The sequence below is a fragment of the Bos mutus genome, chromosome 3 (assembly GCF_027580195.1).
Source record: "Bos mutus isolate GX-2022 chromosome 3, NWIPB_WYAK_1.1, whole genome shotgun sequence".
NCBI classification, from domain to species: Eukaryota; Metazoa; Chordata; class Mammalia; order Artiodactyla; family Bovidae; genus Bos; species Bos mutus.
In genome coordinates, this window is record NC_091619.1 from 47100937 (window position 1) to 47122203 (window position 21267).

General features: G+C 41.3%; 2 protein-coding genes across 12 annotated transcripts in view; one reads left to right on the forward strand and one right to left on the reverse strand.

Annotated features, from left to right (window-relative positions):
• The window catches only part of CNN3 (calponin 3), a 30375-nt gene extending 13177 nt beyond the window's left edge, over positions 1–17198 (forward strand). Inside the window, exons 2-7 of the mRNA XM_005908715.3 lie at positions 10525–10646; positions 10853–10919; positions 11711–11848; positions 12217–12333; positions 14421–14567; positions 16089–17198. Of these exons, the coding sequence (XP_005908777.2) occupies positions 10525–10646; positions 10853–10919; positions 11711–11848; positions 12217–12333; positions 14421–14567; positions 16089–16430 (933 nt within the window). The 3' untranslated portion in view covers positions 16431–17198. The remainder of the gene's footprint in view (positions 1–10524; positions 10647–10852; positions 10920–11710; positions 11849–12216; positions 12334–14420; positions 14568–16088) is intronic.
• Positions 17199–19059: 1861 nt separating this feature from the next.
• SLC44A3 (solute carrier family 44 member 3) overlaps positions 19060–21267 on the reverse strand; it is an 86388-nt gene continuing 84180 nt past the window's right edge. For all 11 annotated transcript variants that reach the window (XM_070367639.1, XM_070367638.1, XM_070367636.1 and 8 more), the window contains 2 exons: positions 20360–20596; positions 19060–19265 (listed from right to left, as the gene is read on the reverse strand). In XM_070367639.1, the coding sequence (XP_070223740.1) occupies positions 19170–19265; positions 20360–20596 (333 nt within the window). In that variant the 3' untranslated portion in view covers positions 19060–19169. The remainder of the gene's footprint in view (positions 19266–20359; positions 20597–21267) is intronic.

The following is a 21267-nucleotide window of genomic DNA, read 5'->3' on the forward strand; positions in this document are numbered from 1 at the left end:
TAGATCAGCACAGTGGGCACGTTTGTTGCTTCTGACCTGGCCCTACTTCTAGGGTTACAAAACTGGGTTTCAGGAGTGCCATAGACATAAGGGACTTTTTATCAGAAAGTAAAACAGATATGTCCCTAGCGATCCATCTAAGATGACTAGATTGGTAGATCAAGGAGATGTGATGCCCATAAGAGCCAGCCATTCAAATGCTGATGCATTTCGGTAACAAGAGAGATTTTTTAATCTGTGGCATTTCCCTAGTCCGGTAATAGTCTTGGTGAATAAAAAACCAATTTGCTGAGTATCCACTATAGGCAGGCACAGGCTGCAAGTGTGGAAGATGAGTGAAGCCTGTTCTACCATCAAGAAGACACAGGCAGGTGTTCTTAGATGTGCCTTGCATGCCGACACTGGCTCCTGGTGGCGACTGTCCTGCCCCCTAAGTGCCAACACACCTTTTCTGGAGTCCACTCAAGCATGACAGCCAGGCTCTTCAGCCTGTAAAGGAGAGGCCCTTGTCTCTGGGTGAGAGTGGGGAGGAGTGGGCTCCTCTCTAGGTTCCTATTAACTGTTTGCCAAGATTCCTTACATGGGAAGCTATTCAGTATGCACATCTTTACTCATCATTATTTTTGAGTCTGGATTTTTCTGGGAATCCAGCCTCTATGATTACTTCCTCCTTGTTTTAAGTTTTAACTTTCTAAATCTACTTTTTAACTGTGTATATTCTAAATTCTGTAGTCTGATGGTCATTTTCCAGATAGAGAAGACAAAGTTGACATTCTGTTGTTTCTGCATTTTCCTGCCATTCCCTAGTTATACTGTTTGCTTTAGGCCCTGGATCAGGTCCTCTTATTTTAAAATCTCTAATTTTTTGTTAATTTCACAGTATTCATATGTTGAGTCATAGTATTTTTGTATTTGTTTGACTGTACATATTTGGAGAGGAAATTTTGTGCTGGTGCCATATGTTGCTACCTTGATCTGAAGGTTCAGCTGTACCTCTCAGAGATGGGCCCACATTTAAAACGCCCTTAGATGTTGCTCTGGTTTACCCCAGGCAGATGTGGATTTCCATAGCTGGGAAATATATAGTCATTTCCTGTAAATATTTAGTAACTTCAGGCCATAGGATGGTCTCAGATTCTATAGTGAACTTGAGGAAGTTGCAGTCTACCTTGATATCAGTGTAAAGTGATTTTCTCTAGAATTCCTACCCCCTACTCTCCATAAGATATAAACTTGCCTTTAATTTAAGTAAAAAAAAAACTTCTTTTCCCATTTAAAAAAAGTATGTTAAAAGTACAGTTGAGCCCCTGATCCCATGCTTCTCTCTTCGCTGGAGAAGCTGTTGTCTTGCACTTGGTATTTATCATTCCCACAGGAGCCAATTTTAATCCAGTGTTTAAAGCTGAGGATAGTAGACTGAACATTTGTACTAGCTACTTCTTTTTTTTTTCCTTCAATTTTATACTTTTTACTATTTATTCAAGAAATTTTAAAAAATTTTTATAAACCTTTTAAAGGTTATGTTCCATTTATAATTGTTACAGAATCTTGGCTATAATCCCCATGTTGTACAATACATGCTTGAACCTACTATACAACCAACAGTTTGTACCTGCCACTGCCCCATCCCTAAACTCCTAAATTGCTCCCCCCAAGGTGTTAACTACTAGTTTTGTTCTCTGTGTTTATGAGTCTGCTTCTTTTCTGACAAACCCACTTAAAAAAATACTTTATCCCTTTTCACCAGCAGTAATCTGAAAAGAATGAGAATTTGGAATGCAAAGACAGGCAGGAAGAAGAGTGGAGATGTGTGGTGATGGGAATGGACAGGAGCCATGGGCAGTGTGTGGGATGAGCCTGTCTGCAGTGGCATGTTGTTTTTGAATTGTGGACGGTAAAGAGAACAGGCTGGTGTGGGATTTGGTTCATACAGGTCTGTACTCAAGCTTGAAACCAGAAGGAAGGGGGCAGGGCACACCTTTAAAAGAATGACGTGGCCGAGGACACTACCTAAACTGACTAGAACCAAATGGAGTTGACTTCCGCTAGATCTTGAGCCTTAGGGTGTGTTCATTGTAACACATCAGCAAGCTAGATGATACACCCACAGGTGCCATGACTTAAAGGCCTGCAGTCCCGCAATAAAGGTCAAAAGTGGCAGTGGCCCGATTCCTGGAAATCCCCACCCCTTCCCCAAAAGAGCCAGAATACTCTTTCCACTCGTTCAGTTCAGTTCAGTTCAGTTGCTCCGACTCAGTCATGTCCGACTCTTTGCGACCCCATGAATCGCAGCACGCCAGGCCTCCCTGTCCATCACCAACTCCCGGAGTTCACCCAAACTCATGTCCATCAAGTCGGTGATGCCATCCAGCCATCTCATCCTCTGTCGTCCCCTTCTCTCCTCCTGCCCCCAATCCCTCCCAGCATCAGAGTCTTTTCCAGTGAGTCAGCTCTTCGCACGAGGTGGCCAAAATATTGAGTTTCAGCTTTAGCATCAGTCCTTCCAAAGAACACCCAGGACTGATCTCTTTAGAATGGACTGTTTGGATCTCCTTGCAGTCCAAGGGACTCTCAAGAGTCTTCTCCAACACCACAGTTCAAAAGCATCAATTCTTCGTCGCTCAGCTTTCTTCACAGTCCAACTCTACATCCACTCATTACCCTATGTAATTGTTGTTTAGTTACAGAGCTGTATCTGACTCTCTTGCTTCCCCATGGCCTGTAACCTGCCTGGCTCCTCTGTCCATGGGGTTTCCCAGGCAAGAATACTAGAGTAGGTTATGCCATTTCCTTCTCCAGGTGATCTTCCAAACCCAGGGATCAAACCTGCATCTCCTGCATGGGCAGGTGGATTCTTTACCACTGAGCTGCCTGGGAAGCCCGCCTTATGAAATTACCCACCTCTATAAAAACTGACAACCCCATATCCTGGGGCCACTCTTCACCTTCTGAGATAGCTCACATTCTGTCGAGTGAGTTTCTAAATCACTTCTTACCTATCATTTTGTCTCTCGCTGAATTCTTTCTGTGATGGGACATCAAGAACCTGAGCTTCATTAACTCCTGAGACCAGATGTGATCTCAGTTAAAAGATCAATTTGAGTCGCCATCTGAGTTGCACAGTTTCAAGCTGATATAAATGGCTAGTGTTAATTAGGAGATGTGTGTGTGTGAGGCATTGAGATGGGCTTCCTTCTCACAGTGATCTTGGAAGGAAGAAGACTACTTGTAAGAAATGAGGTCGCCAGAGTTAAGTTACTTAGGTCACTCTGGAATTGGAAACACAGTTTTTGGAAGTTGGACTTTTAAAGCATGTGATCTTTGGTCTGTTGTATCCCCGACGTGAATACTTAAAAATTTACCAAGGTGTTTTACATGCTTGGAGGATCTGTTGGGGGAGGGGTTTAAGGTAGGTAAACCCTGTTAAAGCCTGTTCATTGTGTTGCATGAGGTATCAATCAGAACAAGTGAAAAGCAAAGGAAGGGAAGCGGCATCTTGATACTTCAGGTGGAAGTTGGAAGGTGGAAATCGACTATTTGTTTCTTGTTTTGAGGCTGGTGGTCCCCGTCTTTCTATTCTCCCTTTAGTTTAAATACTCTATTCTTTTAAAATACCCTTCTTTATTCTCCATGGGGGCGCAGTGAGTCAGACATAACTTAGCGACTGAATAACAATAATTCTTTTTTTGGTGAATGTCTCAATACACCTTGTTTAGTCGCACAGAGTCAGACACGACTGAAGCGACTTAGCAGCAGTAGCAGCAACTAGAACTTAAGCTTTTAGGGCAGAGTCTCTGCCTTTGAATCATGCCTGTTACACAGTCACCATTTGAGTGAAAGGAAAAAGGAATACAGAAGGAAATTGAAGGAAGAATCCGACACACACTTGGATCACTTTAAAGAGGGAAGCTGACATTGAATGTGATTTTACATAGAAAGTTTGGGGTAATGCTGGATTGTCCTGGTGGCTTGAAACAGTCTAGTGAGAGTTCAGGAATAGCTGAAATTTGGGGGATGCTATTGTAACTACCAGAGATCGAAACCTGTCTGTCTACTTCAGGTTTTAACAACAGGGAAAGAATAGAGATGCAGACATAGAGAAACTGACATGTGGGCACGGACGAGGGGGTTGTGATTTGGGGAATTCAGTTCAGTTCAGTTCAGTTGCTCAGTCGTGTCCGACTCTTTGCGACCCCATGAATTGCAGAACGCCAGGCCTCCCTGTCCATCACCAACTCCCAGAGTTCACTCAGACTCACGGCCATCGAGTCAGTGATGCCATCCAGCCATCTCATCCTCTGTCGTCCCCTTCTCCTCCTGCCCCCAATCCCTCCCAGCATCAGAGTCTTTTTGATATATTTACACTACCATGTGTAAAATACATAGCTAGTGGGAAGCAGCTGTGGAGCACAGGGAGCTCAGCTCAGTGCTCTGTGATGACCTAGGGGGTAGGATGTGGGGTGGTGGGAGTGAAGCTCAAGAGGAAGGAAAGTGTTGGTCACTTAGTCTAGTCTAACTCTTTGCGCCCGTGGACTGTAGTGTGCCAGGCTCCTCTGCCATGGAATTCTCCCGGCAAGTGGGTTGCCATTCCCTTCTCCAGGGGATCTTCCTGACCCAGGGATTGAACCCAGCTCTCCCGCATTGCGGGCAGATTCTTTGCCATCTGTGCCACCAGGGAAGCCCCAAGAGGGAGGGGATATATGTATACATATCGCTGATTCATTTCATTGTACAGCAGAAACTAACACAATATTGTAAAGCAAATATACTCCAATTTAAAAATAAAGAAGAAACTGTACAGAAAAATAGGAGTTTCCAAAAAATATATATATATATTGTGAGAAGGAATATATGGGAAAGACACGCCCTTATTCTTTAGTCGATTCTAGGATATCCTGGGTGTAAGTGGGCCCTCAGACACTTCTTGCACGTATATAATCATCACTCTCCCTCATGCCAGCTACTGCTCCATCTTTCTACTAAATCGCCTCTTGGCTGAATGCTCCATAGTACAGTGTGGGAACAGCACTTGCAGGTCAGTTGTTGAGATGCTTTTGAGGCTTGGTTTCCCTTGTTACTCATTGTCCCCTTGTAGGGATTCTGAGGGAAACTTCTCAGACTTCAGTGCCAGGAAGGGCTGGGCAATTCGTGACAGCCGGCAGGAGCAGGCGTTTATCTGATCTTCTGTCTCCCTTTACTATTAGGAAGTGTAGGCCCTCAGGGCCTGTGTTTTTGAAGGGGCTCTTTTTCTAGTGCTGTTTTGCACACTATTTAGTGTAAGATAAATGCGATCTGGAAGAAGACTTGCAGACAGGACAGGCGCTTACCCCTGGGGAGGTGGGAAGGATGTGGGATTTGGGGGAGGAGTGAAGAGAGACCTGTACTTTTAATTCTGTGTGTGTGTGTGTTTGCGCTTAGTTGTTCAGTCAAGTTCAACTCTTTGCAACCCTTCAGGCTGTAACCCACCAGGCTCCTCTGTCCATGGCATTTCCCAGATAAGGATACTAGAGTTGGTTGCCATTTCCTTCTCCGGGGGATCTTCCCAACCCAGGGATCGAACCTGAATATCCTGTGTCTCCTGCACTGCAGGCAGATTCTTTACCCACTGAGCCAACAATTTGTTTTCCTCATCTCTTTCCCAAGGAGTCTTTTTAGATGTTTTTCCTAATTGCCTCCTAACCTCCCCCAAATTTAATATAAAGGAACAGAGTTTGTTGAGGGAGGGTCACAAATTATTGTAATATCTAAGAGAATGCATTGCTCTACATAATTAATTATTTTTTAAACAAGTTATTTTAGAAATCCAAAAGAAAGCTCACACAGCTGGAGGGCTGTGCTGCCTTTGAACTGTAGGGTGACTCCACACTGGAGCTCTTGGCTGCTCTGCAGAGAGCGTGGGAAGGAGCAGGGGCTGGAGCCACTGTGGGCCTGGCCTGGCTCAGAAGCACTGTAACAGGAGGATGGTCTACACCATCAGATGCCCTGGAGGCTTTTTCCCAGTCTTCATTTCTGCTTTTTGATTGTATTTGGCAAGGTGGGGGTGTTTGGTGAGCTCCTGAGAGAAGCCTCCAACAGGTGTTCTCTGCAGTTGTAGGAAAGTCATTTGCAAGAGTGTCTTGGTGTGAGAAGAGTTTGTAGGCCCTGCTATAGAGAATCGGAGAAGGCAATGGCACCCCACTCCAATACTCTTGCCTGGAAAATCCCATGGACGGAGGAGCCTGGTGTGCTGCGGTCCATGGGGTCGCTAAGAGTTGGACACGACTGAGCGACTTCACTTTCACTTTTCACTTTCATGCATTGGAGAAGGAAATGGCAGCCCACTCCAGTGTTCTTGCCTGGAGAATCCCAGGGACGGGGGAGCCTCATGGGCTGCCGTCTATGGGGTCACACAGAGTCAGACACGACTGAAGCGACTTAGCAGCAGCAGCTATAGGGAATTCCTGGGTGTTTAGGGAAGGATAGGTGTTTAGGGAAGGAGGCAGGGCCGTATGAGGAACCAGGGACTGCTGTGGACTTGAAAGGACCAGGCAGAAATTCTAAAAGCTGCCTAGGAAGGTCAAATAAAATAAATCTTAAAGACTAGTACAGAAGTCAATGTTTATAACCAACTTAGAGGAGTGATTTTTAAACAGACTAAAATAAAATTTCCATAAGGTATTAATGAGATAAGATTAAGTAATTTTTCAAGGTAACTTTTTTGGTGCAAGGGAAAAGAATGTCAGCATTTGCTTACTCCCTGACATTTAGAAATGAAAGATTTTTAGACAAAAATAGTAAGTAAATTTTATTGGCCAAAGCTTACTTTTTATTTTTAATTGCTCTCAGTCCCTTGATTTTAAAAGATGTATATAATAGTTTAAAAATAACCTGTGTAGTTAAACAACATAAACATTAGTTTGAGGCGTATTCTAGGATACTTTTAAAGGAAATGTATGATTTCTGCATCCAGTGGAACAGAGCTGCAGGCTGCAAGCTAAGAGACAAATTGAAATAGATTTTTCTCCCTGGATGATTTCATAAATTTGTTATTTTAAACTTAAAAACAAAGTGCACATTCCTAAGTTTTGAACTCTATTAAGCTGACATGACTGCAGAAAGCAGTCACTTATTAGCAGCATTTGGGCAGGAAAGTCCTTGCTACTCCTTCACTTCAAGGAAAACTCCTAAGTGAAAACCAATCATTACATGATGCGGAAGCATACCTAGTTTTCTTTTTTAGTTTATCACTTGGGGTGTTGAGCTTTGCACATATGAGCTTATGATTTTTTTCTTTGCATGTGCTATTATTACATTAAGTCTGTGTCTCAGAGACAGTCAGCAAGTGGTCTAGAGCCCCACCTGTAACTAGTCAGAGTAAGGGTTTGAACCCAGGTCCCTCTAAGTCCAGTCCTTGATTTTTCTCTCATCTCTGTCTTGATAAGAACACTGACTGCTGCTGCTAAGTCACTTCAGTCGTGTCCGACTCTGTGTGACCCCATAGACGTCAGCCCACCAGGCTCTCCTGCCCCTGGGATTCTCCAGGCAAGAACACTGGAGTGGGTTGCCATTTCCTTCTCCAATGCATGAAAGTGAAAAGTGAAAGTGAAGTCGCTCAGTCGTGTCCAACTCTTAGCGACCCCATGGACTGCAGCCCACCAGGCTCCTCCATCCATGGGATTTTCCAGGCAAGAGTACTGGAGTGAACAGAGGAGATAAAAATTTCTCTCTGGTGTTCCTTCAGGGATATTTCATGTTACATCTGTAACCACTCTGTGGTTTGGGACATGGCACCAAACCTGTCAGAAACATTTTGAACGCAGGAAATGTAAATATGCTTTTATGTTTTTTTGGTTGAATAATAATTGGTCTGATTTGGTTAAGAATTACCACCACCACCCCACAAGAAAAACAAAACCCCTCCAACATAATTCCATCTCTACAATTGAAAATATGAAGAGAAAGAATTTCTTTTTAAATTTTATTTTGGAGTACATATAGTTAACAATATTGTTAGTTTCACTTGTATGGCAAAGTGATTCAGTTATATCAGTACGTGTATCTATTCATTTTCACATAAGAGAAAGAATTTCTTTACAAATTTTGCTGATTAATCAAATTATTTAACAGAAAGCTTAGCATGGGAGCAGACCTGGTTCACTTATTCAGCCTTCCTGTTGTATGGACAGGAAATGGTTTGGAAGTGAGATGAATTAACCAGTGGTCCCTAGCAAAATGGGTAGAGCCAGGCTTTAGCCAAGGTAGAGCCCCTCCTAGCTGAGGATATTGTGTTTCTTTGATTCATTGAAATGCCTCTCCCAGTTGAGAGCGCTTTGCTTTTGAAAAAAATTCAACTCACTCTTAGATATTGTTTGTCATAGCTGTGCTTAAGGAGTACTACTGTCTAGCTTTCTTCTTTGCCTGTCCTTTTCTGTCCATTTTCCCCTTACTCCCAAATTTATATAGAGAGGACTTCTTTTCTAGCCACCTAGAACAGGATTTCAGTGTGAAAATAGAGCCAAGTCTTAAAATTTTCCCAATTTGTTATTTATTCCATTTTCTAAAGGTGCCATGCATAAATAGGTATGTTTGGTATGTTGGAGGAGATGCATTATCCAGGAATATTTGTCTGAGGTATATATAATAGGAGATGGCTCCTTCCTTCACACCAGAGGCTGTGTGTTCCCATGGCAGAATCTTTGAGCATCACTACCTCCTTCTCCCTGTTCACACCTCTAGATGCCCATGTAACTCAGACTGGCAGGAAGTCAGAATAGATAGATGTGTGATTTGGGGGGATTGGGGGTCCTCGTGCAGGAAGTTAACACACAGTGCTGTGCCTGAACTATCTCATATAAACTAATCTCCAAGCCAAACCTTAATCCAGGAAACACTGCACAGTGTTAACTTACCTTAACATGAAAATATAAACTCATTGAATTTCCATTTTCAATAGCTGGTCAAGTAAATCTGCAGCTTAAATAAGTTACTATTTTGTCAAAGGCTGTTGAGCTCTTTCTCTAGTTTGGGGAGCAATGCAGATGATAAGGACTGCTGTCTCAACATGTGTGCATGCTAAGTAGCTTCAGTCGTGTCTAACTCTTTTGTGACCCTATGGACTGTAGCCCATCAGTCTCCTCTGTCCATGGGATTCTGCAGTCAAGGATGCTGGCATGGGCTGCCACGCCCTTCTCCAGGGGATCTTCCTGACCCAGGGATCGAGCCTGCATCTCTTGTTGTCTCCTGCATTGACACTAGCACAACCTGGGAAGCTCCTGTCTTCCTAAAGGCACAGTAATTACTGGAGCAGAAGCCCAACTTGGTGGGGAGAGGGGAAAGGTTTCCTCTGTGTCTGGGATAGACTGGAACTTGAAGGGCCTCTCCATGACAAAAATGTCATCATGCCATCTCATTTCTTTCAGTCATATGTTATAGAAGCAAACATTTCTACCAATTCTTTCCATTTCCATCAATGCTGCAGCTCACTCCCAAGCTTACTGTGATGGCCATCCCCCTGGGCATTGTCTGTGTGCTGGGGGCACTTTTCACCTGTGCTAATGAGCAGAAAAATGACCTAATCTTTCCTTCTTCCCAGCTGTGTTCTCCTTAATAACTCTGATCAGCCTGTTTAAGGACTGACCCTGGGATAAGGAACAGCTTAAGTACTTGAGCATGTGATCTTTAACAATATTTACATTTTATTATTATTTTTTGTAATTGAGGTTTATGGTTTTATTATGAAGGGATCTTTTAAAACCTGTTCGTAGCAGGTATTTTTAGCATGTATGATAGTAAAGCAGATATCTGTGTTGGTAATGTTGCATTTATTGTTGAATTCTGTAAGTAGAGAGTAAACTTTTCTTTTACTTATTAAATGGTTGGGTGTTGGAGGCAGTGCTGGGTACTAAGAGTCCAAAAGTGAATTAAATGCTTTTCCTTCCTGTGAGGAGTCTAATATGATACAGACTATGCTTAAGCAGAATTTCAATATTCTAGTGTAAGTACAATAATTATTGTGAGGAAGGTGTGTGTATATGCGTAGGGTGCTGTGTATTTGGCCAAATAGACACAGAAACACCCAAACTTTCTAGGCAACAAAACTGTTAGACTGTTGGGCATTGGCCAGTTGCAGTACTGTGTAAAACAGTTGCACGTATCAGAATGCTGCCACCCGTACTCTCACTTCATGTGGTAGCTGATGACTTAATCTTCGACGTTTAAAGTTGCCAGTGCCATATCGAAATACACTGTTAGCCTTTCACTTCCTGTGTGTCATGAACGGGAATCTGTTTTAGCTTGATCCATATTTTCTCCCTCTCAGTCCCAGCTTCCCTCCATGTGTTGTTCATCGTTTTGTATGACACCTCCTTAATCACAACAGTTTTATTAGTTACTGAAGCTCAAATGGTTAGGTTTGTCAGTGAGCTCCAGTGAAGGTAATTTACTGCAGGTCACAGATATGGTCTGAATGAATAATTAATAAGAAGGAACCAGCAGCTTTGGGTGCTTTAGTGTGAAACTTCTAAAGTTAGGTAACTTGTATTTCAGATTGCTTCCAAGTATGATCATCAGGCAGAAGAAGATCTCCGCAATTGGATAGAAGAGGTGACAGGCATGAGCATTGGCGCCAACTTCCAGCTGGGCTTGAAAGATGGCATTATCCTCTGCGAGTAAGTCTTGGCCCTGACGTGGCTGCTCTTCCAGGCCTCCCAGGGTCACCTCTGTCATGCCCTCTTTCCCAGTCCAGGGTGGCAAACCTTGATATTCTGCAAATGTTTTTAATGCTTTCCTTTACTGATGTTGAAAGGACCAACTTTACATTCCAGTCCTGGTTTGTTCCAATAAGTATGCTGTCACTTAATGCTTTTCTTTTCAGACTCATAAACAAGCTACAGCCAGGCTCAGTGAAGAAGGTCAATGAGTCCTCATTAAACTGGCCTCAGGTAACAGCCAAACCAGCAACCCCTGATTCTAGTTGGTTACTCTTTATGCAGCAAGAACTTGATTACAGTTTTTAGACATTTTAGCGGAAATCTGTGTACATGACTATATTTAGTTCTCTGATAGTGTTACTTTTCAAATGTTTCCATAATTACTTAGAATTAGTTCTGTGACTCTTAGATGTTTAGCTTAGAAGTTTTCCTATTCTGTATTTAGTCTGTGCACTCTCAGGAGTCGACACAGCTTACACAGAGAAAGACAACCTAGACCACAAGATGAATAAGGGGAAAATCAAGGAATTTAACATAACCAAGGGTTGACTGTAGAACATGGTATTAACCTTAGTCTTAGTTTATGAATGTGTATGATTAAGTAAAATTGAATCTTTTGTCTTGAGCATGTTTTGAGACAGAATAATCATTTAGTAACCACACATTTTTTAAAAATTAAAATTTAAACACAATAAATTGTGCATTAATGTAATTTTGTACCATTTGAGAAAGAAAATTCCAGTCTTGGATAGCTCAGACACTGAATTCTTTAAAACATGTAAGGAAGGTCTTGACTTTAAAGAAAAAACCTGACTGCTTAAAAAGACCATTATGTAATCCACTATGAAATACTCTTTCCCTTTTTCTAAGAGAGCTACACTTACTATGTATCTGGTTAAGAATCCTTGCCAAGTAGCTTTCTGCCTTGCATCTTGTATTTAGTCATAAAGACTTAGAATTCCTAGATAATATGAATGTCAGTGTTTAGCTCCAAAAGTTATATGCTTTTTTTTTTTTAATAGTTGGAGAATATCGGCAACTTTATTAAAGCTATTCAGGCTTATGGCATGAAGCCACATGACATATTTGAAGCAAATGATCTTTTTGAGAATGGAAACATGACCCAGGTTCAGACTACGTTGGTGGCCCTAGCAGGTCTGGTACGTATATGTCTTTAATGGCTGGTTAAAGAAATCCCTACTACATTGGTGATTAATTGCGTCTTTGCCCTCATGGGAATTCAGGCTAGGCAGGGAGAAGCCTGTCTCTGTGGTAATTATTAGCTTTGGAGAAAGGCTGCTGACATCAGCTGCCTCATACTGGATAGCTTAATTAGAGTACTCACGTTTCAGAGGTCTCTAGTGTAGTTTGAATGGCCTTAGATATTTTTTTCACCACGAGCTTGGTCTTACCGAATGAAACCTTTATCTGTGGACCCTATAATTTCTTTGCTGTTCCTTCTGTAAAACTCTGTTGGCAGAATCTGTGTAAGTGTTCCTTTTCAGTTAGTGTGCATATTTCTGTGTAGGCCAAAACAAAAGGATTCCATACAACCATTGACATTGGAGTTAAGTATGCAGAAAAACAAACAAGACGTTTTGATGAAGGAAAATTAAAAGCTGGCCAGAGTGTAATTGGTTTGCAGGTAAGTAATGTGGTATTGGGGCTTCCCTGGTGGCTTCAATGGTAAAGAATCCGCCTGCCAATGCAGGAGATTTGGGTTCAATCCCTGGATCAAGAAGATCCCCTGGAGAAGGAAATGGCAACCCACTCCAGTATTCTTGCCTGGAGAATTCCATGGACAGAGGAGCCTGGAGGGCTACAGTCCATGGGGTCGCAAAGAGTTGGACACAACTGAGTGACTAATACTTTCACTTTTTCATTCTTGCCTGGAGAATCCTATGGACAGTAGAGCCTGGCGGGCTAAAGTCCGTGGTGTTGCAAAAGAGTCAGAGCTGACTTAGTGACTAGACAACAATGATGTGGTATTGCTTATTATTTTTCACCATCCAAAGTGTCTAAGGAATATATATATATACATTTTGCAATGGATATGTGGCTTATACAATTTATCTCCATTTAAAGCCCATTGGACAATGATGGTTTTAGAAGAAACCTCAGACATGCCCTCTGACTTAGAAATTGTTTCTCCAGGAAATGTTTTTTTTAGTCCTAATTACGTTGTCCTAGTTTCCAAGAAAACATATTTTATAAATTCCTAAATGTTATTGACCAAATGAAGCAATTTTATAAAACCTCAAAGCCAGTCATTTATTTACCCTAAAGCATGGTTTGTCAGTACTGGGGAGTTGTTCATTCAGGTATTTTTTTCCTTTATGTTGTTCTCTTAGAGAATGTCACAAAAACACCACTGCTAAATGCCTAGTATGCTAAGGGCTTTACTATCTGATCCTTTTGGATACAATGCGCCTCTGTTGATTGAGTCAAATGAGGTGGATCTGTTCATTAATTTCAGCTTTATTGGAGTATAACTGACAGATGAATTTGTTTTTTACACAGTACAAAATTGTACTGATGGCGAGAGATTACAAATATGAATTTCCAGTAATCAGTTATTTAAATTATGATAACTGATTACTCAAAAAAAAATACGGTAACTCCATAAATGGAACTAGTAATGAAAAGATGATAATACAAGAGTTCAAAGATTAAAGAAAACAAATCAGGATTATAAAATACTGTTGTCAGCGTGATCCCAGTTTTATATTTAAAATGCGCATGCATATTTTTTGTGTGTGTGTGTGTATTTGTAGGTACATGTGTCTGTGTATATACACAGAAACAAGGTAAAACTGAACGGTAATACACGAGTGAGTGTCTAAATGTTAGAACTATAGTGATTCCCCCCCTTGCTTTTTGCTTACTATATTTTTTATCTTCTCCAATACACAGGTTTAACTTGTAATGATACAGTTTTCCTTTAATAGATCTTTGTTTTTAAGGACAAAAGACCAACAGTAGAAATGTGTCCCCAACTGGAACAGGGTATGCTGGTTACCCCTGAAGCCATGTTACTCACAGTGGAGAAGAAAAGTTAAAATTTTCTCTCAATGTGGTTGAATTTAAATTCTTCATTCTGCCTCTCTGTGTCTAATGATACGTGAATTAGAGATATAAAATGTAGCTTTTTTCCCCTAAAAATGTTGATTTTAATGAAACTTAAGCCCTTGCTAAGCTGCCAGACAAGACACCTGACATTTACTATCACATTTTATACAAAACACATCTGGAGTAGAAAAGCATGTTGTTGAGCCAGAGATTGCTCTGTCCCTTTAAGTGGCTGAAGCAGGTACCCCTTAATTGGTTGCCTGTGCTACAGAGTGTGGGAGAAAGAGTAGCATAGGAAATTAGTCACAATTCTGCCAGTGTCGTAATTTTGTGTGTGTCTGTCCTTCTCTTCCTGTGTGCACATTTTTATCTGATTATGTTGTGAGGTTTTATATCCAATGAAGTCTTTGAAATTTTTCTTTTGCAAATGAGCACCTTAAAATTTTATTTGTAAAAGCATAAAGGTTTTGTATTTAGTTAATGGCAACCTCAGCTCTGGAGGGGACTTGTCAATGGCGTCCCTTCTAAGAAATCTTTTTTTAGTTCAGTTGCTTAGTCGTGTCCAACTTTTTGCTAAATCTTTTTTAGCAGAACAGAAAGTTTGGTTGTGTCCTATAGATTGTTGACTTCTGATAATTAGTGATTTTATTTTTAACTTAAAAGATGGGAACCAACAAATGCGCCAGCCAAGCAGGTATGACAGCCTATGGGACGAGGAGGCACCTTTATGATCCCAAAATGCAAACTGACAAACCTTTTGATCAGACCACAATTAGCCTGCAAATGGGCACCAACAAAGGAGCCAGCCAGGTAAGTGATACCTTGATTATACTTGTTTCAGAGAGTACAAAAGGGCCATTTAAATTCACACTTAACCTTATTCTTATTAACCAAGTTCAAAGTGGTTATTTTTGTGCTATATATATATAGAGTATACTCCTTGAGGAAAGTAAGATTTGCTGAGAAAGCAAAAGGATCAAAGGACCTTTTCTGCAGCCACACAAGTACCGTGTGGCCACGGCTGTTATTGGCAGTAAGAACAGCTGGCGTTTCTACCAAACCGGAAAAAAAAGATACGTTTATTACAGTGTTCTTGCTCCGAATCCAAGTGAATTGCTCTGACTTTTTACTTATTTCTAATGCTTCCTAGTTTTAAAGGAGCCCTCAACAAACTTGGTAGGTAAAATTATCTGGTGTTTTACAAAGAACTCTAGCTAGCAGCCTGGTAAATGTGTGCATAAGTGGATGGAAATCAGCACAAGGAGAATGCTATGAATAGTATTCTAACACTATGCACGATGGAGGTATTTCCTGTGAAAAACAGATCACTAGTGCCTCGCAAGGAGATGCACCCATGACTACATCAGAGCAGAATACGTCTTATATCCAGCAGGAGTGGGGATAAGTTTTGAGAAAGCGTTTCGTCATGACCTCATGAGGCGTGTTGTTGTTGCCCTTTATGGAGCTTGTCCTGTCACATGGGCTCTGTCTCAGGGCTGCCACTCAGGTATTTTTTACCGATTAAATCTGAAGCATGTGCTTGGCATAAAGGAAGAGATGAGGTGAGTTACCGGCCTGTGAAAAGGAGGGGAGTAGATGTTCTGAGATGGCTGGCTCTTTGGCACCTCAGAGCCTCAAGTCCTTAAGGACTGCTCAGAGTGAAATTTTTTTTTTTTAAGTTATAATGTTTTGAGAAAGATCTTTATTTGCTTTACACAGCAGTAAAAATTTTATATTATACATTGCGTATGTGCGTGCTCAGTTGTGTCTTGACTCTTTGCGACCCCAAGGACTATAGCCCACTGAACTTCTATCCATGGAATTCTCCAGGCAAGAATACTGGAGTGGGTTGCCATTTCCTGTTCCATCAGTGTGGTTTTTGTTAAATGTATTACAGACTTTTGAAGTTGGCAACCTGGAGAGCGTGTATGGTCATAGTAGGCATTCAGCTATAACTTTCAGCTATGCCAGCACTCTGCGTTGTGTTTCTAGTCTTTGTGTCCAGTCTCCTCCCTAATCCAAAGGAGGTGGTATTGTCTCCACCTTGTACATGAGAAACCTAAAACTGAAAGTAAATTAAGTTGTCTGAGGCCACAGAGCAACGTTATAGCAGAGCAAGGACTTGAAGGGAAGGACTGACCTAGCTTGAAAGCCAATGAATAGTACTTTGTAAGAGAGATTCAGCATTAAGATATTTTGGTAAGCTAGCTTTACCCCTGAACCGAATGAAAGTTACTAGTGTTCATGTTCAATGTGCATTTCATCATTTAGAGACAATTCACAGGAAAAGATTTTAGCTGCTGTTTTAACTTTGCTATGTTTTAATACTAGGCGGGAATGTTAGCACCGGGTACCCGAAGAGACATCTACGATCAGAAGCTAACATTACAACCTGTGGACAACTCGACGATTTCCCTACAGATGGGTACCAACAAAGTCGCTTCCCAGAAAGGAATGAGTGTGTATGGGCTTGGGCGGCAAGTGTATGATCCCAAATACTGTGCTGCTCCCACAGAACCTGTCATTCACAACGGAAGCCAAGGAACAGGAACCAATGGGTCAGAAATCAGTGATAGTGATTATCAGGCAGAATACCCCGATGAATATCATGGCGAGTACCAAGATGACTACCCCAGAGATTACCAGTATGGTGACCAAGGCATTGATTATTAGATTCACAGAGGAGCTCAGTATTTAGCCCATTGTTTTTATTCAGTGAGAACCAAGCTAGCCTTGAGTAATTTTTATCTTGTCTTCCTAAAACACTATTATGCTTATTGTACCTAAAGGAACTATTGCCTTACATACATTCCTTTTACCTTTTTCTGCCTCTTCCCTAAATAGTTGCCTTTTAGTGCTGTGACAGTTAAATCCTACAGCATAACCAATAACTCACATATGAAGTAAAAAGGAATACTGTGAAAGGGGAGTACTCTTGTACAGTCAATTCTTTCATTAAAAATCTATGCATTTTTACAGTCCTCTACTTAAACTGGTATTTTCAAACAATAGGAAGCTTTTTTTTTTTTTTTTCCGGTTTAGTATCTTGTTTCTACATGGAAGACTAAACATGCTTATAGCTAAATGTGGTCTTTGCCAACTAAATTTAAGATGCAGCGTTTTAGAAATTTACATATCAATGTTTCTACAGTATTGTTTGCTAATTTTTAAATAAAGTCCTGATCAGTGTGCATTTGTGATTATATGTGTACTTATTTTTTACCTAAGGCGACGAGATCTTTTCTGAGTGGTGTTTCAAAAGGAGCATGTACAAAACTGGCCTGCAGACATCAAAGTCTGGGGGTGCCTTTGCTCTTCCTGTTTGTGCCAATGTATCGATGTAGAATTGCTCTGTTTTCTTCCACTGTATTTATTGCTGCATTTCTCAGCATAAACCTATCCCATTGTATTTTTTATAAATAAATATTTTTTTTGAACATTGATACGAGCCACAGGCTGATTATTTTTCTGGCTAACTTCAGATGGGTAGAGTCAGACTTCTTTTTTTTTTTAAGTATTCTTTCCCAGCTATTGTTACAAGGTACTTTAACATTTCTTTACTGAATCTACACACCATTACACTGGGACTGAATGCTCTAGACGAAGCTTAGAAAAATGAAGGGACCTGCCCATTGCACACAGGAAATGCCAGCCAGGATTCAAACTATCACTTGACCCTTGGCTTATCCCATTGTGCTTCAGCTGCCTCTACCTCATTCTAAAATCCAATTTGGAATAATCTTAAAATCATCTTGGGAAACATTAGGGATGGGGTAGGGTGATTTTATGTCATATTCTAGGATGAATAGATACTAAGAAACATCTGGATCAGGGATAGGACATGCTGTTTGATAACAGATGAGGATTTATAGCGTTAGCAAAACCTAACCTTTGGGTATGACATGGAGGAGGTCAAACATCTAAGTGTTATAATGATAAAAAAATCCAATCATGAAGAAGAGACAAGTGGTTAACATACTTGCGGATGTGTTCTCAGCCAAGTGATTTCCTCCGATAGCACTGGCTCTCTCAGGCCTTGGGGGTGAACCGTGCCTGCTTGTTTTTCGCTGAGGCAGATAATGAGGACATAGGGGTGTCTGCACCCACAAAACCAGCCCAGTTGACTTGCTCATCACACAACAATGACCAAGTTTTATGTTTTAGAGAAACTGCTCTGTAAATCCTTTTCTTAAAAGGAGATGAGTTCAGCTAATTCAATGGTGCTGTTTAAGAGAAAAGTCGTAATCTGCATCTGTTACAGGAGACCTGAGCCTGCACGGAGTTTTCTGCCCTGCGTGAAGAGGGGTTTAGGGAAACATATTCACTGTTTGTCCTGCCAAATAAGCCAGACTGGCTGTCCTTTTAGGAGAGTGGGTAATTCTGTTCACCTGTTCATCTAGTTGAAGCAAGGCTGCCAATTAACATGTTAGATGTTTCTATTTGTTTAAAGCTTTAAAAAGGAAAAACATGGCACCCCACTCCAGTACTCTTGCCTAGAAAATCCCATGGACGGAGGAGCCTGGTAGGCTGCAGTCCATGGGGTCGCAAAGAGTCGGACAGGACTGAGCGACTTCACTTTGACTTTCATGCACTGGAGAAGGAAATGGCAACCCACTCCAGTGTTCCTGCCTGGAGAATCCCAGGGACAGGGGAGCCTGGTGGGCTGCCGTCTATGGGGTTGCAGAGTTGGACACGACTGAAGCGACTTAGCAGCAGCAGCCCAAGGACTCCCCTGCCCCCATTTCTCTGACCCACCACTGAATCTAAACCTGGGAATGGGGTCCAGGCAGAAGAACTTGAAATCTTCCTCTAGGCAGTTCTCAGGTGGGGCCGTGCTTGAAAACCACTTATGCAGAACGTTTGCTCATTTCTATGAGGTAGCCTTGTACTTTGAACAAAATTTAACTTCACATCTGATTAAGCTTGTGCCTATTCTATGCCATGCCCATCAGGTGGTACTTCCAGTTATACTTTTGGTTTTAATTGTCCCTAAATTGAAGAATTGTACTTTGAAAAGCTGTAACATAAATAGCTCATTTCCAGGAGTGGAGGATTAGGAAAAAGTTCTCTGTAGTAGGGCAATATTCCAGAGATTTCTGCTAAGGTTTATTGATTGTGAGTGAGGAAGTCCTTTTCAGGGTGCCCTGAAATGAGTTTTTACATAATGTGCTTTTTTTTTTAATTGACCGCATAAACAAGGTCTTAAAAGATTTTTCAGTCTCATTTGGTACAAAAAGGTTGCATACTTTTTCTCTGGTTCTAGTACTGTAACGTGGTCAAACAATGGGGACAAAAACAGTGGCGAAGAACTGGGACCACAATGGGACCGCACTGGGCCTTATCGTTTATTCTGCGCACGGCTCTTAGGAGAAGGAAACTTTTTCAGGTACGAATACCTGACGGGCACTTGTCTCACAATGGCCGGAGTTCTGTTCCCTCTTCGCTTGTTAATGAGTTCTTGTTTCTCTGTGCCCTTGTGTTTAATTTGTTGATCCTTTTTACAAAATTCTGAAAAATAAAAGAATGAGTTAGACCAGTGTTCTGTGTCCACACTGATTGGCAGTCATTTACTTGGCCATATCATTTTGGGAATTTAATCCTTAAAGTTTTCCCTGTTGAACTAAGATATCTTGGGGGGTAGATTTCAAAGTGGGTTTTTAATCAAAAAAGTGTAAATTGTAGAGACCTAGTTAACTTCCTAATACCATAAGAACCATAAGAAACATGTTCTTTGGAATACATACCAAATATGTTAAAGTGTTATTGTATTTTTATGTTCTTTTGGGAGAAGGATACATAGAAGTGTTTTTAAACTTCAGTGCCTGGTTGGACTAAGGAGTGCTTTGCATTCTCTATTTCAAAGCAGAAGGGCCTTAATGCCTAGATTTTATGGTAATCCAGTGAAAGAAAATTGTTAAAATGTTACTTGACAGAGACAAGGGAAAGAGATGAGAAGATTCATTCAGCTGTTAAAATATCCCTGTCTACACAGGATAAGGCAAATATGCAACAACTGTGTTGCAAAAGCTGTTGGGAACAGCTGCCTGCTATTTCCAGATAGGGTGGGGGCTCTACTGAGGGTGTGGCTTTTCTCAGCCTTGTGCCCTGGTTAACAAAGGGCCTCACAATCAGAGGTCTGTCAATAGTGGCCTTGAAGGTGACTGGTCTCCATGGGAGTGGGCGTTCCCTAAAATACAACTGGTATGACATGGTATTTGGGGATGCAAAATGCCTTAGAAAAAAGATCAACTGTGAAAGCTCCGGACCACACAACAGGCCAAAATAAGCCATTAAGACCATTAGGGACTTGGATGGCTACTGCACCCAAAATACCTCCTACCCTGGGTCATTTACTAAGTGTTAATCGTTCAGCTTCACTTTTCTCCAAGAAGAAGGTTTCAATAAGGGAGGTGGGATCAGCCTCAGAAAATACAAGGCAAATCTCACTCTCAGGACACTTGGGTCTTGTGGTAGAAGCTCACAGAGCCTGCCTACCCGGGAGAGAAAATAAGCTGGGTGCCAGCCTCCTTTATGTGTGAGTCTTCAACACTTTTGAGATTATGAGGATGGAGGTTGAAAAAGGAAATGAGATGTTTACTTACCAAAAACTCTTGGTCCATAAAGTAGGGCTTTTCTGAGGATCCATCATTTGTTTCCAGGTCAACAGCAAAACACAGGAAAAGTGCATCCAGCACAGTTTCAAACACAGATAAAAAACTGTGGGCTACTAAGTAGGCAAAAAAAGCGACCAAGAGCAGTGGGACTGCCCACACCTGAAGCACACGGTGGTAGTTAAATGCCATCAGTCCTCCAAAAACTGTGAAACACACCACCAACACCTGTCCAAAACAAGAGTTTGTTGAAAATGTCTATAAATTAGTTAGGATATTGTAGAAAAGATTTTTGTCAGGTATAAGTAATAGTTTCATATATGTGCATATGTGGGGGTGTATATGCCTTACTATAATGAGTACTTGTCAGAAAACTGGATACAGTAATATATGAAGAAAAAATGAAAAGCTATGATGATACCAAAAGAAAACCCAGTTAATCTGGAGAATGGGAAGAGTATATATACTTTCATTTTATCTATGCCTAATTTTTTTATTTATGTAGATGTAATGGTACCTCAGGGCTTCCCTGGTGGCTCAGTGGTAAAGAATCCATCTGCCATTGCAGGAGATGCACGTTTGATTCCTGGGTCGGGAAGATCCCCTGGAGAAGGAAATGGCCACCCACTCCAGTATTCTGGCCTGCAGAATTCCCATGGACAGAGGAGCCTGGCAGGCCACAGTCCATGGGGTCACAAAAAAGTCGGACTCAACTGAGCAACTAAGCAATGGTACCTCACAAAATTTTTTGTCTGTTTTTTCTTTTACTAAAAACTACAACAAGCATCTTCATTAGAACAGTTTTTTTTATACATCCTTATTTTTAAAAACAATGATGCATCAATCCATTGAGTGGATGTACTGCAGTTAAACATGTGATTGCTTTTATCCTGGGGATT